This window comes from Eleginops maclovinus, chromosome 16 (genome assembly GCF_036324505.1).
Source record: "Eleginops maclovinus isolate JMC-PN-2008 ecotype Puerto Natales chromosome 16, JC_Emac_rtc_rv5, whole genome shotgun sequence".
Classification (NCBI taxonomy): Eukaryota; Metazoa; Chordata; class Actinopteri; order Perciformes; family Eleginopidae; genus Eleginops; species Eleginops maclovinus.
This window is the reverse complement of record NC_086364.1, coordinates 10,697,471-10,719,317: the sequence shown is the minus strand read 5'-3', so window position 1 is coordinate 10,719,317 and position 21,847 is coordinate 10,697,471. Positions and strand designations below refer to the sequence as shown.

The 21,847-nt window shown below is 39.6% G+C and overlaps 2 protein-coding genes across 5 annotated transcripts; both read left to right on the top strand.

The window, feature by feature from the left end:
* The first annotated feature begins 213 nt into the window (after positions 1-213).
* Positions 214-11,308, top strand: ubtf (upstream binding transcription factor). Of its 4 annotated transcripts, none has more exons than XM_063904929.1 (21): positions 214-778; positions 3,145-3,214; positions 3,650-3,822; positions 3,949-4,032; positions 4,128-4,283; positions 4,392-4,456; positions 4,567-4,693; positions 5,059-5,169; positions 5,300-5,433; positions 5,552-5,693; positions 5,786-5,827; positions 5,941-6,048; positions 6,309-6,464; positions 6,579-6,725; positions 6,827-6,937; positions 7,374-7,462; positions 7,560-7,749; positions 7,840-7,887; positions 8,016-8,069; positions 8,360-8,467; positions 8,567-11,308. In XM_063904929.1, the coding sequence occupies exons 2-21, from the start codon at positions 3,163-3,165 to the stop codon at positions 8,696-8,698; spliced, it is 2,229 nt and encodes a 742-aa protein (XP_063760999.1). In that variant the 5' UTR covers positions 214-778; positions 3,145-3,162; the 3' UTR covers positions 8,699-11,308. The 4 variants fall into 4 exon arrangements, with proteins under 4 accessions (XP_063760999.1, XP_063760995.1, XP_063760998.1 ...); XM_063904925.1 differs by having other exon boundaries at positions 216-778; positions 8,564-11,308; XM_063904928.1 differs by lacking the exon at positions 214-778 and adding an exon at positions 839-1,025 and having other exon boundaries at positions 8,564-11,308.
* A 1,117-nt stretch (positions 11,309-12,425) lies between these two features.
* On the top strand, positions 12,426-21,843 carry atxn7l3a (ataxin 7 like 3a). The gene is made up of 14 exons (XM_063903563.1): positions 12,426-12,666; positions 13,357-13,399; positions 13,509-13,608; positions 13,703-13,835; positions 13,931-14,102; positions 14,190-14,287; positions 14,381-14,403; positions 14,507-14,552; positions 15,063-15,100; positions 15,193-15,261; positions 15,370-15,413; positions 17,597-17,668; positions 18,629-18,765; positions 18,962-21,843. Exons 3-14 carry the CDS (start codon positions 13,558-13,560, stop codon positions 19,261-19,263), a joined length of 1,185 nt encoding a protein of 394 aa, XP_063759633.1. The 5' UTR covers positions 12,426-12,666; positions 13,357-13,399; positions 13,509-13,557; the 3' UTR covers positions 19,264-21,843.
* The last annotated feature ends 4 nt before the right edge of the window (positions 21,844-21,847 follow it).

Genomic DNA, 21,847 nt, shown 5'->3' with positions numbered 1-21,847 from the left:
TACAAATAAATTATTAATCAGTTCACATTGCATATATATATGCCAGAATTATAAGATTTCCCACAGCAATGGAACGCAGCACAGTTTAACAAGGCCGAGTGCCTGAAGTCATTTGTTTTCCCTGAATCGGACTGACTGGATTGGACGGCCAGGAGATCCGCCCACTAACACGCAAGGTGGAGTTGAAAAGAAACAACATGCTGGGCCAAAATGAAGCTGTCAAACAGCCTCTTACTACTTGCTAAAATAGGAATCGAGCAATGTGAAAGTAAATGAAGGCTGATTTGTAGACCTCTTAAATAGTTCTAAAGTTGGAAGCTGAGGTTTATGTATAATAATAATAATTAAATGATTTTTAAAAATATATATTTCATTTAAATTATATTAAGTTATTATTGTATGTGAATTGAGTTTGTTTCCATTAAATTAGACGGACATTAAAAAACTTTGGCTCATGAAACTTTCCCGATTAAATATTCGGGTTGAAGAAAACAGACATGGCCGGTCTATGGGAGTGAAATAGAAATCGCTCGGTTGGGTTCAGAAACAACGATACGAGGTAGGGAAAAAATGGATGTCTCCGCGTAGCGAAATGGTTGGATAGAGAGAGAGGAGCTGCTGTGAGTTGAGTGGAGGGAGACGGCGAGTGAGATGGAGGCGGGGGGGAAGGACCATCTCTGCGGGGACTGGAGCCCAGGACCGACGGCGCAGTGCTGGCTATCGTTCAACCCTCCCCTTCTTCCTCCACAACGACACCGAAGCTCACGCCGAGAGTCAGGTAAGCCAACACAACAACCGCGGGGTTTCATAATAGGATGAAAGCGCGCGATAAGCCAACAACAATAAGCGTTTAAAGCCGCAAAATCGACCTTTAAGGTTTGATTTTGTTTACTTATAAAGCACGTCGGTTGGCAGACTGTGAAGAAGCGAAACAATCCGACCGCTCAGGCAGGGTACAGAAGAGGTCGGCCATAGCCGAATTTGTTGTCCTCTACAGCGGGGTAAATAGCTTGTAACACCCGGAGGTAAATCTGTTATCTACTAAAAAATTACATCATTTTACTTTTTTATACTAATTCCCATAATCTAAAATCGTCTATTTGTGCTGTAACCGGGGTATTTTCGTGTGGAAATGAACGGGGGTTTCCGCGCGGAGACCTCCATGCGGCTGTTGGCGGAACAGCTAGCCGCCTCTCTCGGTTAGCCATCAGGGATCTCGGTTTAATATCTCACCGTGCAGAGACTCGCCCTCTCTCTCCCCCTCTCTCTCTCTCACTGACTAGCCCAGGAACACCGACGACCGAGCTTGGAGAACCCGCCTTCTTGTTCTCGTTTATACGCTTTTTGGATCGAGGGAAGGGAGTCTGCAACGCCCTGGGTTTAGTTTTAAGCTCCGTGTTTTTGTGTTTGCAGTGCGCCATTGGACCTTGTCACGGTAGGTTTCCTTAGATCAGAGCTGAAGCATGGCGGACCTAGAGCCGTTTGTCACGCCAGAGAAGCTTCTCAGCCTCGGATGTTAAGATCTTTCCTTTTAGCGTTTACCTTACATGTTAGGTATAGTTTAACCTCGTTATATCGTAGCCGAAACCACAACCAGCTATTGTAAAAACGAACTCTTTCGCAAAGTATCTCGATGGTGTTGCGTTTGAACGTTTAAATATTTTTCGATTCCTTCTTTATTCCTGCGCCTCCGCAAGTCCCTCCAACCCACCACCATGAGCTGTATCCTGGTATAACAATGTGTTGAAAAAAATAATATGAAAAATACAGTTAAGTCTACCATTGGTTGACGTTTAAAATAATCTCACAATATAACCGTTCACCAACTGTTTAACTTATATGTAACAGTAAGTCCGTCTACCTCCGGGAAACATGAGTTTTTAAATGCATACACGCAAAGATTTAGACACTATTTGTCTCAAACGTTAACGTCTAAAAAAAAACACGTCTTGAACTATTTATGAGAACCGTACAATTTCAGCTAGTGTTCCAATTTGCCCTTGGTCGTATTGTCTAAGATCTCGAATTTGTACTCCATCCATATGTTGTAATCTTTATGAAATTGTTAAATATGTGATGTTCAAAAGTCTCCAGGTGTAAGTTTGGAAGCATTTTGGTTACATAAATGGTGAAAATCGATTGTGATAAGGTAGCTAGGTCACATCGTGAACACCACAGTGAGCTGGGGCCATCAAGGACACGATGAACAACAAGCAGCCGCCATCATTGGAGCACAGCTCGGCTACGCCTCGCTGAAGAATGCTCTGAGTTTTGCTCTAAAATCTCGATGTCAAACGCCAAAAACCTTAATAATTCGCTCTGTTAATACTCCCAAAACACATTTATTTACTATAAGCGAATATTATAATAGTTTCCTGGCTCCAGTTTTAGTAAACGGTTAAGGAAAAGATTATAGGGTTGCATGGCGGAGCTAGATTCGCGTCCTTCGGTGATGAGGCGCCTCTTCCGAGTGGCGCATTTGGCTGCAGTGCTTCCAAGCCACCATTCCCCCTCGTCGGAGACCGAAAGCAGATCCCTCGTCCTTGGTCAGCTGGTCGCCTACAGCTGCCTGTCCGTCCACGTCCATTCGCTTCCTCCTTTCGTGGATCCTCCCCAACCTCGACAGAAAACCCTCCATTACCGAGCGGAGTGTGAGAGAAAATGGTCGCTCCTGTGTGTTCACGATACTTTAGTTGTGGACTATAGGACAGTACTAATACGTTATATTCCGGCTAGTGAAATTTGCTCGACGGAGACTGCAGTTGTCTAGTTGTGCCAGTTGAAGCCCTCCGCAGTGTTATTCGAGATTTGAAGCCGTCACAAGCAAAAGCCTATGTCTCACCATGTAGCGTAAACGTTTAAGGGGCGGTGTAATGAACATAAACCATTATGTCAAGGCACATTTAAATTCCACCACTTTAATTCATCAAAGTTGTTACTTTTATATCACAGACAATTTTCCTTTTCTATGATTAATATACTTAGGAAAATAATTTTAACATAGAATATGATTTAGAAAAAAACCCAAAGCTTTTCCTGTTATAGGAGCAAAGTGTGTCCATATAGTGAATTTCAATGCTTTTTGTTCTTTATTAGTATCTCTATAAATGTTTGACAACTTGATTTTTCTGTTTTTGTCAATAGAACACCGTATAACCACAAATGAATGGAGCCATGGAGGCAACCACCCAAGACAAAGGTGTGGTATTGACATGTATGTAAATCATTTTATTATTCTTAACACTACCACAATGACGGTACATTTGCTATTATGAACACTTGGTACAAGTCTGAAATAATGCATATTATGTCGTGTAATTTACAGGTTACTTTAGCATAGAACATAAAACAATTTTCAGACAAACTGATTAGTCACCCTACGGAAAAACAATTGCAAACTAGTTTTACATAAAGGAATAATTGAAACTGTATTGTAGCCATTATAGTGAGGACACCCTTTTGAGAATAAACAACCCTGAAATGCATTATTTAGTCATTAATAACCCAGTATGTTACTGTATATCATACTATAAAATCACTATATTCATATAATATGGAGGATTTTATAGCTAGTTTTGTAATTTAAGGACTCAGATTAGTAGATTGATTATTTTTGTGTCATTGTGTTTTTTTTGTTTTGTTATCACAGTATGGGCACAGGAAGACCTTTTAAAACTGCTGGAGGCCATGAAACTGGCCCTGCCTCAGAAGGACCTGACTAAATACAAAACATCAGAGTCCCACCTTGACTGGCAGAAGGTGGCCTTCAATTCCTTCACAGCAGAGATGTGTAAGCAGAAGTGGCAGGAGGTCTCCAAAGAGGTGAGTCAGTTTAAGTTTGTAATGTAGTATTTGTAATGATTGTGCAACAACAATCTGATTTTGTTGGTTTGATACCAAATGTGGATTTCTTTTTTCAAATACCTTACGTGTCTTCCTTAATTACAGATTCGTAAATTCCGCACTCTGACAGAACTGATATTTGATGCCCAAGACTATATCAAGAACCCATACAAGGGCAAAAAAATAAAGGTGCGTTCAAACTTACATTTGACTCTACTCTTCAACAAGTAGCTGTTATGAACAAAACTTGACAACGTTTACTCCCCTTCCCCAATGATGTACAGAAACACCCAGATTTCCCCAAGAAGCCCTTGACTCCATACTTCCGCTTCTTCATGGAAAAGAGAGCAAAATACGCAAAATTGCACCCTGAGATGAGCAACCTAGACCTTACTAAAATTCTCTCTAAGAAGTACCGAGAGCTTCCTGAAAAAAAGAAGGTAAGCTAAAAGCATGGGTCTGAGATGCAGCTAAAAAAGTGATTTTGTTTTTTAACTTGTCCGTTTCTGATTGAGTCATTGTTTTTATTTCTTTCTTCATGGCTACAGAAAAAGTATGTCGAAGACTTTGTAAGAGACAAAGAAACATTTGTGCACAGCATGATGAAGTTCAGGTAAGATTATGTGGTACTATTGGTGATATTTACATTAGCACGTGAAGTTAGTTCTGCCTCTGCACCATTTTTAAAGGTGATAACTGTCCTTCATTTGTGTGTACCTGTAGAGAACTACACCCGGACCTTATGGAGAGCATGGCGAAGAAAGGTTCAAATGTACCAGAAAAGCCCAAAACACCCCAACAGCTCTGGTACAACCACGAAAAGAAGGCTGTGCTCAAGACACGCCCGGATGTAAGTAATTTACAAACAGGGTCGGGGGTGTTAATTTATGAAATGTAGTCTCATACATTTAACTAAATGTAATCAGTGACCTGATCCGAGTATCACAACATTAAAGTAAGCTAACTTTGTTACACTCCGTAACTTTTCGACTACTTTTAATACCAAGTAAAGTAAAGTCGAGACAAAAATGTTTGCAAAAGTGTTTTCAGGCTGCAATGCCTCTCACAAAACGTGCTCTGCGACAACTTGCACTTACTCAGCAAGTAATTAAATGCGTTTAATGTATTACATAACTCCTCCAGCCTGTTTCAAAGCCAACATGTATAAATACATAATTGTGTTATGTGACAGATGTTAACTTTGTTTAAAACCAGGCAACAACCAAAGACATTAAGGAAAGTCTTGGCAAACAGTGGACACAGCTGTCTGACAAGAAGAGACTCAAATGGATTGCCAAATCCCTAGAGCAGCAGAAACTGTATGAGGTAAGACTATTGTACTGTGAGTGATATGTTGTTAGTAAAAATATAATAGCTGTTGTGGAAAAATAAGGAACAGCTATGATGGCATACAGTCCATCTTTCCACATTGTTAACTGTGTTTGCAATACTCTAGGAAACGATGCGGGGGTACATCCAGCAGCACCCAGAGTTAAACATGACCCAAGGGGATATCTCCAAGTCCACCCTTACCAAGGCGGAGAGGCACCTGAAAGACAAATCTGAAGGCCGACCAGACAAACCTCCTCCGTGAGTCGCAGCTGCATATTCCCTGTTGACACATCTTCATGAGGCCGGCTGCTCTGCTGTCAATGAGTTGTATGATTTTGGGGGTGGCTCTTGACTAAAATGTGTGTGTTTCCTTCAGAAATGGTTACTCGATGTTCTGTGCGGAGTTGATGTCAAGCATGAAGGACGTTCCCAGCACGGAGCGTATGGTGATGTGTAGCCAGCGGTGGAAGCTGTTGAAACAGATTGAGAAGGATGCCTACCAGAAACGCTGTGAACAGGTCAGTCTAGAATCATCCTGTCGGATAACAAAGGAAAGAACAAACAAAAACAGTACTCTGATTTTTAATATAAATGTTGTTTGTTTTTTTAGAGGAAGAAGGAGTTTGAAATCGAGATGAACAGATTTCTCAGTGTAAGTCTTACATTTTTTTCTATGGTTTTGTTGTTGCTATCAATGACCTAATAAGTGTGTATAACTCTTTTGCTTCAATAGTTCCTCATGTGTATTTTCTGCTATATCTGTAGAGTTTGTCAGAGGAGGAACAAAACCGAGTTTTGTCTGAGGATAAATTAGGTTTTAAGAGAGGCGGAGCCAACAGTCCTGCCGCAAAAAAGAAGGCCTCCAAAGCAAAGGTGAGACCAAGTACACACCCTTCACATTTCCCTCAGATGCAAAATGTTTTCCCTTTTCTTGATAACGACTTTGATCATAACTAAATTATTTTTAATTATTTTAGAAATTACACTTAATATCTAATCACGTAAGCTTAAGTCCCATTCCCTACATGTTTGAATCAACATACTTCTAAACCGTTCAATATTATATTGGTATTTAAAAAGTGTCTTGGATGTTGTAATATCCTTTTCACACGCTCTTTCTTTATCACCTGTAGACCAATCCAGAGAAACCCAAAAGGCCAATTTCAGCCATGTTCATCTTCTCTGAGGAGAAGCGTCCCAAACTGCAGCAGGAGCGGCCGGACCTTTCTGACAGTGAGCTCACAAGACTCCTGGCTCGCATGTGGAATGAGTTGCCAGATAAGAAGAAGGTAAAGTGATATTGTGAAAGAGATATCAGGCAATAGAGTGGATGCCTGGAAGGAAGACTAAATCATATATCATTAATTGTAATTAATATGATGTTGTTGTCTTGGTCATTTTAGGAGAAATATAAGCGCTTAGAAACGGTCCTTAAGGCAGAGTCGGAGAAGAAGGAGAAAGATGATCGTAGTCGACTGCCCGACCCACCTAAGACTGCTCAGGACATCTGGCAGCAGAGCATCATTGGAGACTACCTGGCCAGATTCAAGGTACACATTGATGCTATTCTCCAGAAAACACAAGCACAGCTGGAAGATTCACATGAAATACGCTGCTCAAGTTTATTTAATTTGAGTCTTTTGTTGTGCAGAGTGACCGGCCAAAGGCACAGAAAGCAATGGAAGCAACCTGGAGCACCATGGAGAAAAAAGAGAAAATTATGTGGATCAAAAAGGCTGCAGAGGACCAGAAAAGATACGAGGTTAGTGTCAATTTTTACAAGCACTCCACAGCATCCGTTTACAGCAAGGCTTTGTTTTTGCTTTTGACCTTTTGAATTGGTTTTTAGTAAACTAGTATTTTTGTCTGCTAGTTTGAGGTTGTTCCAGTTTTTTCATGACGGTTTCATTTTTATTTTGTTTGTTTGAGTTAGGGCTAGGTGTACTGCCACAAGTATAAATCTACATTTACTTTACAAAACATATTGTTGGAGAACTGTATAGGAATGGCAATTTTTGAAACTTTTTATCTCTTCTGTAATAATAATTTGACAAAAATTCAGGCTTTCCCCTTTTGGTTGTGATCTATTATGGCTATGAAACTGATGGATATTTATTTAGTTTAGGACCATTTTTGGTGCTTTTTCCATTTTAAGTATCAGTTTAGAAACAGCTTTCAACTGATTTGCCTCTCAACAGAGAGACCTGTGTGAGATGCGCTCACCTGCTGCCACCATCGCCTCAGGGAAGAAGATGAAGTTTGAGGGTGAACCCAAGAAACCACCATCGTAAGTCTGAAACATCCAAACTTGTCTGTGCTGCCTTTTGTCGGTATTTTACTGAAACCTAAAAGTTGTGGTTTTTCACTTGCTTCTGTCCATCTAGAAATGGGTATCAGAAGTTCTCTCAGGAGATGCTGTCCAACGGAGAGCTGAATCACCTCCCAATGAAAGAGCGGATGACTGAGATCGGCAGCCGCTGGCAGAGCTTATCACTGAAGGAGAAAGACCGCTACAAGAAGATCGCTGAAGAGAAGCAGAGGCAGTACAAAGTCCTCCTGGAACAGTGGCTCGATGTAAGAATGTTTTCTTTTGTGAAGGAGGCACATTTTTCAAAATGTGTTGGGCATATGACATTTCTAACGTACACTTAAATTCATCCACAGAGCTTGTCTTCCCAAGAGAGAAACACCTACAAAGAATATACTTCACAAGTAAGTTTAATATTCCCCTGTCATGGTTAGCACTGACTATGCTGTCACAAACTGGATTAGAAATTGTAATACAGTAATATCTCACGATGGCACGTTTCAAACTGTTTATCTGCTTTTCTAAATTTCAGAAAAGAAGAACTACAGCAAAACCAGGAGGCCCCAAGGCAAAGGCTAAAAAATCTGTAAGTCTCTTTTTGACATATTTTCTATATTTATCAGTTGAAAACTCCTTCCTAGTTTTTTGTTCCTAGTCCAAGGTGATGTCTTTTTTAAAACATATTTTTTTATTAAGTCTAAAACTCAAAAGATAGTCACTTTTATTATGAGACAAAACTGGAGTTCTCCATACTTGAGAATTGAGGCTAAAACTGCATTTTTATGTTAATGATTACTGGATTATGCAGAATTGGCATCATCCTTCCGTTGAGAACGTTGTATTTGTGGCCATACCTGAAAATCTGTCTTCCCACAGGACACGGAGGAAGAGGAGGAGGATGATGATGAAGATGAGCGGGAAAAGGCTTCCTCTGAGGCAGACTCCTCCAGCGACGATGAGGATGATGACGATGATGATGATGATGTGAGTGTTGTCTCTCACTGCCAGTAAGCAAAGATACCAAAAAGAATTGGAAGTCGATTGTGCTAAAGAAAAAACCTTTCTCTTGTTTGTTTGAAGAAGGAGGCGGATGATGACGATGAGGATGAGGATGAAGAGGAGGATGAAGACGAGGCAGAAGATAAGGAGAACAAGTCAGAGGACAGCAGCAGTGATTCGAATTCGCAGGCGTCGTCGGACTCTGATTCGGACTGAATCTTACCAACGTCTTCGTGAGACAAACTGAGCAGCGCTGAGCTGAGCCAAGAGTCAAAGGAGCTCTGCCACTGTGCCAACCCTGCTCTCCTCTCACCACCAGAGGGAGCCCCCATCGCCTCATCCATCTCACACTCACCTACTCAATGTCGCTGCGATGGTGATCTTACTCATTGAGGGACACTGCCCCTATGTCCAAACCTATGTCCAAAATCTGTTTCATCCCCTCCCCGCTGTGATTGGCATCTCACAGTACGGGCCGCTGACGTTATGCCAAAAAAAGCCGCCCACTAGTTTGATGACGTTGTTGGTTTCAATCTTGACTTACAGGTTCAGGGTTAGGATAAGATTTTTAATGTTAATGGTATTTCATTACCTTCCAGTGTTTATTTTATTATTCTGGTAATTAGTTGAAGACAGGCGGCATCACTTGTTAATAGGCTTTATAGAGCCAAAGAACATGGATCACTATAGGGAGTGACGGGGGAGTGGGGTGTGCAGGGTAATGAAATATTGCACTCATCAGAATGTTTCCCTATTTTTCCTTTTCTCGGAGCATTGTCGCTTTGTTCTCTGTTCTCATTTTATGATGTAGATTTTATAATTTGGTTCTTAAAGAGGTGGTATTTTTTCAGGAAAAAAATCAAGCCATTATGAATGTGTTTTTGTTGCTGGAAATTTTTTGGAATTTGTTACTAACCCATGTTCTCAATTAATAGATAGCAGTGCCTATATAAAGTATTCACACCCTTTTGGACTTTTCATGTTTTATTAATTAATAGCCTTGCACAACGTGGATGCTTTGATACTCACTGACAGGAAAAAGGGTCTTTATGCTGCATCATTAACTTTACTTTGTTCACTAATTTCGAGGAAGCCTGACCACAACTATCTACGATGTCCGAGGTGTTACAAAGTGCCGCAGACATTTCATCATTTAAGTATAACTAACTTTGATAACATCTAGTAGTACAGCAGCAATCTTAGCAAAATTGCCTGTTAGCAAAATGTATCTAAATATACTTGAGAACACCCAAAACAACATGTATCTTCATATAAAGTGTTTTTAATTTTTTTTTTATCAATCCCTATCAATCTATTTTCTGAACAAGTATGTTCCTTTGTCTTCAAAAAGTATTTTAAATTACACACAGAGCTTTTAGGTATAGGTTTGTTACTGGTCCCACTTTTAATCTCAATTAAATTTCTAACTATTGGTCTGCAGGAGTCGATACCTTTTTGTAACAATTTTTTTTTTTGTATTAGAAATAAATTAAAAATCATTTTGTAAAGTCATGTTCTGTTGAGTGTCAAAACAGCCTGTTCCAATTGGGCTTAAACAATAAGAGATTTAAAAAAGGTGAATACTTTTTAAAGGCGCTTCAGGATCCATTGCCATGTGTCTGTCGTTTATCAACGTTAACTGACATGTCTCGTACATTTATCCACAAGTCTCAAGCAATTCTGTTTGTCTTAGATCATTCTGACCTGACTGTAATAAACAGTGTTTGTGTGACGGAGCGTTTGTCATTGAAGGGATAACACTGGTTTTCCACATGTACAGCTCAATCTGACTGTGTTAAGGAATATGTCATACAGATGGTATATGTTTGCTCCATTGTTTTACGTTTATGGTTTATTTGAGTTAAAGGTTTGTTCTATTGTGTTCTGATCCATCTGGAATCATTTTGTTAAGCTGAATGGTTTTCATTAGTCGTATTTTCTTTTGAATTTTTAATGGTATGGACTGTAATCCAAATGGGTTTTAGTCTAATGCTTAATCCCCAAAAAAGTGTGCACTTAATGTAAATCTGTCCCTCCTGTGTGAGTTTGTGTGCATGCATGCACAAAGCTGTGTATATATGAGGGTGTGAGAGTGTGTTTCTTTGCTTTAATGTGTGCTGTTTTTACTGTTTTGTTGCATACCATGATTTGACTGCAGCGTGCATGTTTGTGCCTGTGTGGGGACGTCATACCAACACCATGAATGTAGATATTGTTAAATCTTTAACTTTTTCTTTCCAAAGGTCTTTCGTAATTTGTTCTGCTTGGCGCAGTCGTGTCATTGACAAGATTTCCATGACTGTCATTTTAGGTCCACAGACAAATGAGTACCACAAATGTTATTATTGGATTGATTTGGGCCATTTTCAATCTCATCCCTGTCAGAAACAAAAACCATTGTGGACTATTTAAATAATTAGGGCAGTTAGAAGACACGTGATTGCGGCTATCGATAGATGTGAGTCTGTAAAAGGGATTTGGGAAAGTTGCCAGATGATTGGGGTTCAAAACTTGTAATTTTTCCTGTAAATACTGTTTTTGTATTGAGTGCTTATTGTTTTGTTAGTGCTTTCATTTGGCAAACCCTCATCTGTGACTTCTGAGGCCAGTGAGTTTTTTCACTCACAGGGGAGAGCTTTTGGTTGAATTCACCTGTTTTAGTTGTTTCTTCTCTCCCTTATGTTGGTTTATAGAGATATCTAAGACAGCAAAGCTTTACGAGTTTGTACTGCTGACCATTTGACAGAATTTGATGTTTTCTATAGCTGAGGGTGTTCTTATGTCCTTGTAGTTCAAGTATTTGGGCAAATAAAAAATGATCTTTAACAGTTGGTGCGTGTTCTGTATCAAGCCTTGTCAGAAAGGATAGAGAGCAGTGGACACTGCTGGTTTACTTTTTCTGGGACTATTCAAAGGAGATCATAAGCTAAAACAACTAGCTGATCCGTCAAAAGAAAAACTAAATATTTGTTGATAGAGACAATTTTAATAGATAAACCATTTTATTCATTTGTCAAGCAAACATAACCACAATTCAGTAGTCCTGGCGTATTATTAAAATGTTTATGTAAAATTATTACATTTCAAACTGAATGGCATTTTGTCTTGGACAAGACGGTAGTTTTACTTTAGTGAACCCTGACAAGACAAGACTAGGAAATAAAGGAGGAAAGTTATGTCGTAGAAACCTCCCAATTCTCAGAGAACCAGGAACTTACCAGGTGAAACCAGAGATTCCTGAAGTTCTGGGGTGTCCACTGGGGTGCATATTGTTGTCACCGATGACCTCATTCGCTCAGTCCCAACTATACGTTCACAGATAACGTTCGAAAACGCTGTATTCCTTTATTAATGTCTGAAGTGGAAGGAAACCTCGCCGACATGCGTCAAATCTGTCAGTAAGACCGGTTGCACAATGGGTGTAACTTCAAAATAAAGTTATCATTGGTGACTTAGCTGCTTGGCAAACGTTTCCTAGGAACCCGGACAGTCCTCAAAACATATTTTACCTTAAACTTTTCCCTATTGAATATAACTAGTACACCATACTATACTACTAGTGTATTGAAGTACTTTATGAATGAATCACTGAAAGGGCCTATAAGGTACAGGCCCAGTGGCCACATTGCTTCTCCTACAATAAAAACACAAAGAGTGAATATGACTACAAAGAGATTGAAACAACAGCAACGCATTCAAAACCTTAATGAAGTTTTTGTCTTACTTCTTTTTAGGATATTAATGCGGCCATGTTCCCATCATTTACTACTTGTACTTAATGTAAAGCCACATATTGAATGTAAAAGTATTTTACATACAACCATATTGGAGTAAAATATATAAGTGCTTCCTGGACCACTTACAATTAGGAATGTTTTTGCCCAATAAACATTTGACAGCTCATAATCAAAAGGCTTTTACTTTGAAGGTTGGAACCGGAAAACAGTTGTTTTGTTGTTTAGTTCTTCGTTGTTGGCCTCCTCTGTGTCAAGCGGGCTTGTAGTGTTAATTTAACTGACACCTGCGACATCAAACATTTTAAGTAAAGAATTTCCTTTAACCGGCGATAAGAAGATGGACGTAGCTGAAGTGCAGGTTTCTTATTAACATATATTTCTGTGGGTTGACAGTGACTGACACAGAGATGTTGCTACCCTCGGAGAAACTGCCTGTTTCAGGCTAAGGTAATAGGAAACGTTTTTTTCTTCTTGCAAAATTGGAAACATAACTACATTTTATCCGAATATTTAATTCAGTCAATATGCCATACTTGTCTTTCCTTGATCAAACTAGCTTATAGAGTAGCAGGGCTAGCTATCAAATGCTAACGGTGAAAAGTAAAGTAATAGCAGTGTTCAGGTTGCTAACACCTGACATCATTACCTCGGTAAATATTGCAGTTGTGTCCTTCCAACGTGAGCTAGCCGTTTGCATCGTTATGTAGATGGGTGTTTTAAATTACAGCTGCTCTTGCAGTGTTTATTATGGAAGCCTTTTACCGCGAGTAAAATAAAAGTAAAAATGAAACTTAACGTTACCTTCGTGATTGAAAAAAATCCTGTAAGGCATTATAATAAGAAATGTTCTTCTTAATAACAGTTTATCGTTATTGAGATACCAAGTCATTTTTTGAGGTACTGAAATCATTATTTTATAGTTAAAAACTCAATATTTTGAGCCACTAATTCATTTTTTCTAAATGTAAAATACTGTCATTTTTCTATTGAGGTCAAATTGATTGATGTTATTTGTTCAATTGCTGTACTATACATATTATATTATACAATATTACTACATTACACTTCATTGAACTAAATTACCTGAGTTACCTCTTATTCAGTAGTTGTTTCTTTTCTTTCATTTGTTTTCAATAGATTGAAGACATATCTGCAACAATTGTTGACATCTCTTTCTAAAGTAAGTATTTTAAATATCAGTTTGTCATGAACCGGAACCTTTAATCTGTTTTCTGTCGACCATGTCATGATTATAAGTTTGTTTTTTTCTGTTTGTTTAAAATCCTCAGGTCAGCATCCAATTACCTTGCTATCAAGATTTCCCATACAGATTTTCAAATGAAAATGGAGGATATGCCCCTGTCAGGCCCAGACAACACCAGGCTGGAAGTGAGAGAATATATATTACTTTATTAACTGTCTCCCACAGACATGTGTTTCATTGTGGCATCCAGTTGAATTCGTTTTTTGAATTATCTTACAGGCCTTGGTCCATGACATCTACTCTGAGCTAGTGGAAGATGCCTGTTTGGGCCTGTGTTTCGAGGTGCATCGTGCTGTGAAACAGGGTTATTTTTTCTTGGATGAAACGGACCAAGAGAGCATGAAGGAGTTTGGTTGGTGCCATATCTTTCAGTTTCTTCTGGCCTGTATGCATTTTCCTCTGGTGTGTATCCTTACAGCATTATGTCTTTTTCTATTACTCTTCTAGAAATTGTGGATCAGCCAGGTGTTGACATATTTGGCCAAGTGTACAATCAGTGGAAAAACAAAGAGTGCGAGTGCCCAAACTGCAAAAGATTGATAGCAGCTTCTCGCTTCGCCCCGCATTTGGAGAAATGTCTCGGCATGGGACGCAACAGCAGTCGCATCGCAAACCGCAGGTAGGTTACGGTCATTCAGAAAAGGCTTTGTATTGAAAAAGGTATGTTGATATAGTTTGATTGTTTTCCGTCTTTATCTTTCAACAGGCTGGCAAGCAATAATAACATGAGCAAATCAGAGAGTGATCAGGAAGACAACGATGATCTCAATGATAATGACTGGTCGTATGGGGCAGAAAAAAAAGGTGAGGAAATGTTTCTACTTTTTCTACCAACATTTTAATAAAAACCCCTGGTTAATTTCAAGCCGTAAACAAACATCTTATTTCACACCACAGCCAAGAAGAGAAAGTCCGATAAGGTATTTTAATTTGTTGTCCCTTTTGCAGAACTGTATTACAGTACATTTGTATGTGTAAATATGTAAAATAAGTAATCTTATCTGAATGATTTTCTTTGTGCAGAGTCAAAATTCTCCAAGAAGATCCAAATCGCTAAAACATAAAAACGGTGAGCCTTGTGTATTGGTGAAGTGTTGGTCCATGTGCCTCTCAAATTGTGGTGTAAATGTTTGAAATTAATCTGCGCTGCTCCTGGATCAGGTCTGTTCATCAGTGTGGAAACCTAAGCGTAATTTTTCACAACAGGAATTAGGATCCGAACATCAGTGTACGTCAGTGTAAAGAGGTTATACACGCAGAAGCTTTACCTTTTTTTTTCTTTCTTTTTTACAAAAAATTCGAATGGTTTTGTATATTTTCAGGCCTACATCTGGATTTGTATGCATTTCATGGTGCAGAGCAGAACTGTAAAATTAACTTGGTTTATTGATCAAGCTCTTTAAAGAGTTTTTCTAAATTCAAATTTAAACAGATATAAGCTTGTCTCAAAGTATATAACTTGAAGTAGTTTGAAACCCTCTTGATTGCCACTTGACATCGTATTTAAAAATATTTTAATTGTTTAATGGATTAGATGTTGCAAAAGTTAGAGAATCAACTGTTGTGTCTTTTTTTCCAGGTGAACTTGGGAGCGGCGTCAGTACAGAGCCTTACAAGGTGGCTTTCGTTTCAGACCTCAAAGTTGTTCCCTCTTGTTTTGTATCTCAGTGCTAGGTTTTAATAATGTTTTTTTTGTCTTTACATTTTAGTACAACTACAATACCGGCATCAGTTATGAAACTTTAGGCCCTGATGAGGTCAGATCCCTTTTAACAACGGTGCGTAACCCAAACATATTCATCTTTCTTCTTCTCTATTTCTCACAACAATTGTTTTTACTGTCATCCTGCAGATGTTGATCATTCATGGTGTGTTTGTTTCTACAGCAATGTGGGGTGATCTCCGAGCACACCAAGAAGATGTGTACCAGGTAATTACTGTAGAATCTACTGGCACATAGGGGAACTGTTGGGAAAACAGTTAACTGCTTTTGTGGTACTGATATACAGTGGGGCAAAAAAGTATTTAGTCAGCCACCAATTGTGCAAGTTCTCCCATTTAAAAAGATGAGAGAGGCCTGTAATTTTTATCATAGGTACACTTCAACTATAAGAGACAGAATGGGGGAAACAATCCAGGAAATCACATTGTCTGATTTTTAATGAATTTATTGGTAAATTCCTCGGTAAAATAAGTATTTGGTCACCTACAAACAAGCAAGATTTCTGGCTCTCACAGACCTGTAACTTCTTCTTTAAGAGGCTCCTCTGTCCTCCACTCGTTACCTGTATTAATGGCACCTTTTTGAACTCGTTATCAGTATAAAAGACACCTGTCCACAATCTCAAACAGTCATACTCCAAACTCCACTATGGCCAAGACCAAAGAGCTGTCAAAGGAGACCAGAGACAAAATTGTAGACCTGCACCAGGCTGGGAAAACTGAATCTGCAATAGGTAAGCAGCTTGGTGTGAAGAAACCAACTGTGGGAGCAATTATTAGAAAATGGAAGACATACAAGACCACTGCTAATCTCCCTCCATCTGGGGCTCCACGCAGGATCTCACCCCGTGGGGTCAAAATGATCACAAGAACGGTGAGCAAAAATCCCAGAACCACACGGGGGGACCTAGTGAATGACCTGCAGAGAGCCGGGACCAAAGTAACAGAGGCTACCATCAGTAACACACTACGCCGCCAGGGACTTAAATCCTGCAGTTCAAGACGTGTCCCCCTGCTTAAGCCAGTACATGTCCAGGCCCGTCTGAAGTTTGCTAGAGGGCATTTGGATGATCCAGAAGAGGATTGGGAGAATGTCATATGGTCAGATGAAACCAAAATAGAACTTTTTGGTAAAAACTCAACTCGTCGTGTTTGGAGGAGAAAGAATGCAGAGTTGCATCCAAAGAACACCATACCTACTGTGAAGCATGGGGGTGGAAACATCATGCTTTGGGGCTGTTTTTCTGCAAAGGGACCAGGACGACTGATCCGTGTAAAGGAAAGAATGAATGGGGCAATGTATCGTGAGATTTTGAGTGAAAACCTCCTTCCATCAGCAAGGGCACTGAAGATGAAGCATGGCTGGGTCTTTCAGCATGACAATGATCCCAAACACACCACCAGGGCAACGAAGGAGTGGCTTCGTAAGAAGCATTTCAAGGTCCTGGAGTGGCCTAGCCAGTCTCCAGATCTCAACCCCATAGAAAATCTTTGGAGGGAGTTGAAAGTCCGTGTTGCCCAGCGACAGCCCCAAAACATCACTGCTTTAGAGGAGATCTGCATGGAGGAATGGGCCATGGACCTTGTGAAGACTTACAGAAAACGTTTGACCTCTGTCATTGCCAACAAAGGGTATATAACAAAGTATTGAGATGAACTTTTGTTATTGACCAAATACTTATTTTCCACAATCATTTGAAAATAAATTCTTTAAAAATCCTACAATGTGATTTCCTGGATTTTGTTTTCTCATTCTGTCTCTCATAGTTGAGGTATACCTATGATGAAAATTACAGGCATCTCTCATCTTTTTAAATGGGAGAACTTGCACAATTGGTGGCTGACTAAATACTTTTTTGCCCCACTGTATGGGACTGTGCCAAGGTGTTTCAGTTCCTGAAGCACCTGGCATTATGTCGGATAAGCCCTGTTGCTGAATCTGGATTCTGAGGTTAGTGTCTTTATGTCTGCCCCCTTTGTGAAACTAAATGACTAAACCTGAACGTTGTGGTTGCATGTTAATTCTGAAACCTGATCATTTTCATCTGTATGTTAATGAAAATGGTCATGCGTGGTGGGACTAACTCAGGGGTACACAAGTGGCAACAGGCGTTTATTTTGCTGGACTAGTGATTGACTTGTTTTTCTCCTCAAAACAAAACAACAATGATTTATTTGGATATATTTTAGGGAGACCATGCAGGACCCTGTCAGTGACCTACTTCTTATATTTCCTAACATTAACACCTGCCCTGCGTGTCTGATTGGTCACTGATTGTGTCTGCAGCAGCCCGATCCACCTCCCGTCGTCCCTATGGCTGTATGCAGGCAGTCAGGGGCGATGCAGGAAGCTGAGTCAGGGATTTAAAATGCCACCTTGTGTACCATCAGGTCTCAGCGATGTCCCCAACACACGGACGAACAGAGGAGGGCCGTCAGGGTGTTCCTCCTGGGCCCGTCCGCGTGAGTGTCCTGCTCACGCACAAGTGTACCTAACAAATTCATGTTTGTGTGTGTTGTGACCCTCATGGTGCAGGTGTTTGCTGATACTGTTTTCATGAACACTGCTGCTGGTCTGTGTTGTGAACACTTTGGTAAAGGTGCCATCTTTTCTAAAAGTCACAGCTCTCTAACAAGTGATAACAGAACTGAACTGATGACCTTTTATCGCCAGGGGATTTTTCCAGGCCCATATTGGGTCTCAGTGGATCAGCGTCTCGCCAACCAGCATCTGATTCAACAAAATCTGCGGAGGTTCCTGCATCATCTATGCCACCGATAGACACAAAATTCCAGCACAAAACCCACGTCATACTTCAAGCTTGTAATGATAAGAATGTTGATACATATATTTGTTTTAACAATTTGGTTGAAACTCACTGGTTTAAAGTATTGACATTGTTATTGAAGGGCTTAAACGGAACATCATGAATGTCTTCCTGTTTAGTTACATTTAGCGGTTGGAAAATCCATTAGTTAATTAAAAAACACCAATATTTACCCCTAAAAACCAGGTTGACCAATAACAAAACAAACTGAAACAAAGCACAACCTCTGAAAGGTTCTAGAGGAGAGAACCGAAAGGCTTGATGGCCCGAATGCAGATATTTTTGAAAGATTATTTACCTATTTTTGAGTGTCATCATAGTTTGATTCAAGTGCTGGGTTACTGGCCTAGGTAAAATGGTAGCATATTACAATACCAGTGATTAAAAATACCAGTAGGTGAGGAGAAAAAAGGTAACATATGTCCGATTGATTGTGTACGTTATATGTGCCGCAGATATTATATAATATTACAGCCATTTTGAATATTTACTGACCACATTAGTATAGCGGTACTATTAGGAATACATAGACTTTTTATTTTAGAGTTTTGTTCCCCCGAATCTAATCAGTCAGTATGTCTGTGTTTTCTGACAGGCCATCGCTGCCTGATGCCGACACCGCGGTGGAGAGCGACAATTTTGACATTCCTGACGGACAGACCCTGGTGAGCCGCCTGCAGTGGGAGGACTCCCCCGATATTTCACCCACTGACTCAGCCTCATCTAAAGCCAGTAAGGAATGCATTTAATGAAAGGGACAGGTTACCCCAGAATCAGAACATACTTATTCTTTCTCTTATCTGTAGTGCTAAATTGTTTTGAATGTGTCTCGAAAAGTCTTTTTTAAATTGGGTTAGCTATACCTCATTCAATAATTGTTTCTTTTAACACATAAAGACCACTAATGGACACTTTTTCTGTCCCACAGGCACCAACCATTCAGATTCTAAGAGGCCTAAGAAAAAGAAAAGGACTTCTCTCAGTTTGAACAGCGGAGTAGTAGGAGTTGGAGGCGGAGGATTGGGAGGAGTGGGAGGAGGAGGAGGAGGGGGAGGGGGAGGAGGAGGATTAGGATTAGGAGGAGGAGGAGGAGGAGGAGGAGCGAGTCTGACTGGAGGAGGTGGTGGCAGCAGCAGCAGCTCTCAGAGTAATATCAGTTTATCGACCAAAAAAAAGAGGCCAAAGCTCTCAGCACCCTCTATCGCCAGTATCTATGATGACCTGAACTAGCATAGCCTCTCTTTGTCAGAGTATTTATTCCTGCTGTTCATACCTACATTAACAGACCTACTACAGGGAAGTCATGTGGTTTATTGACAACAAAAAAGGAAGAATATAAAAGAATATTTGAGATTTGTTCCCGGATTTTTCTCTCATAAAACAGCTACAGGAGTGTCCACAGTTTTGACGGTACAGTTTTAACATATCTAAGAGGTTTTTCCTCCAAATGACTCCCTCGCCACACTCTGTGTCTAAACCTGTCAGCTACAGTACAATTTACAAATAAAGTAGTGCAATATTTATATACAATATACTTTTATTATATGTATATAATATACTTGTAATGTAAACAGTATGTACTTTTTTCACGGGAGGTATTTTGACATGATATATCAGGATAACCACAGGGGTAATAATAATGAATGGCTGCAACTTATTTCACGTCCCTGCTGCTGTATTCTTGCTTACTGACAGGGTTTACTTATAAACATAGCTTTGGTAACACCACTAATTAAACCTATGCTTTTTCTGCTATTCATTGTCAAAACATTTGCTGTGAAAAGTCGCATTAGGAGTCTTAAATTGTCCCCCCTTAGCTGTAGTCAGTCAGCAATGATTTTGGTTGGCCCTCAATTTGTCTTTCTCAAACTTCATATACTTTGTCGTTGTTGGCAATTCTGTGACCTTCTGATATTGAAAAAAAAACAAACTCTTTGTGGAGGAGACTTAATGAGCTCGACTGCTTTATTTCCAGCATTCGACACAGGACTTTTCATCAGTGGCTTTTTAATTCTAGCATTGTATTGCACAGTTGTGAGTGTGTCTGTAAGCTGACTCGCAGTCAGTTTGAACGCTTTTTTTCACGTAGTGTTTGTATGTGTGGTAATAGTGCGTGTGTGTGTGTGATCATTTATATTTTTATAAAACTATGCATCCTAGAATGTGACATTTCTGAGATAGTGCGTGTGCCATTTTTAATATTTAACTTTGTTTACATCAAAAATATATTTAAGTTTTTGTTTGTCACTGCCTGTTCAGTGATGTGTATATTATTTGTGTGCTAATGCAGATTTTGATATTTCTTGAGCCATGAGACTTCTGGGGCACATGTACAGTACGTGTATGTATGACACGAGATGGAAAAGTAATCATGACGACGTAACTTTATTTCTTTCCTTTAAAAAAGAAAAGTGTATATTTTCACTTGTTAGAGATCAGGTTCATTAAGTGATGCAGTTTTGTTTGTCATTCAGGATCATGATTAATAAGTCTGAGACAATATCATTTCTAAAGTTGTAAGATAAAAGAGGTCAGATGCACTATTTTACTAATCTTGTACTTTTCACAGTTGATATTTTAAAGAGGCTTTCTTTATGTGTGTGTCTTATTCTTAAACCCAAAGGCTTTACAGTTTCTGAAATTATTTTAGTCAGAAGTGCACAGTTGAGCAGAAGGATGTATTTTGTTTGTATATATATGGACATCAATGCTGCAAAACTAAGGGACTGTACGAAAAATTACTTCAGGGTGGAGGAGGGTTAAGCTGCCAGTGTACATCACACTGTTGGATAGTTGGATAACCTAGAAATGCGCCGAATTTCTGTTATTTCCCAAAGCTGACCGTTATACCCACTTCAAAGTGATTAGTGAGCTGGTGTGGAAGTTAGAGGAGCCAGAGTTCGACCTCCTCTCTCAGAAGCACCTTTTTTAACTATTTCTGTCAGTGTGACACCTTCCAGGGGAGACAGCCTCAAAAAATAAATGCCGATATTGAGTGATACAGCGTCTCACTTTTCTCCATAACGCCTGTAAATGGGGTCCATTTTGAACGAGCATGAATACTGTTTTCACATTGTATAACTTCCTTTTCAAGAAAAGCTTTCTCTAAATTTGATTAATTTAATTTCATTCCTCTGGTTATATGTATTATTTGAGGAAAAGAAGAAGTACTTCATGGATCATAAAGATGCACTTTGTTGTGATTCCTCGTCAGGATCAACTTGCTAGAAGGACCAATAACTCCGTTTTAATAACAGGAACGATAATAGTGCTGGCCGAGTCTGATTCACTGATTTGGTGGCTCAAATGAACCGCCCCCCCCCCCCCCCCCCCCCAACCACTTGAGTATTTTTCATACAGTCCCTAAAGCCAAGTACTTTCATTTTTCTCAAATGCATTGAACGTGACAATCTGTCAAAGCTTGGTTTCATTTCCAGTATGGTTACTCCTTTCTGTTTCTGTTATGGTCTGTGGAAAGCTTTTGAATATTTTTCAGTAAAGTCTTGTGACGTGCACTAAAGATAAATGAACTGTAGTGATTTAAATTCTTAAGCCACTTTTTCTTGGATGCGGCAAACAACCGTTGTTGTCCAGTGGCTCTTTCTGTATCTGTGTGCGAGTGCAATTACAAAGAACGTGATGTTGTGAGTTTCCAAAAAATGCTCATGCATAAGCACGGACCTGTGCATGTGTGGATGGCTTGTACATGATTACAATCTGATCAGTTTTGTCACTTTAATGCATACTGGTGTTTGTATATAAATAAATAAAACACAACCCAGAGGCTTACTTCTTTAGCCTACAAAGAAATACT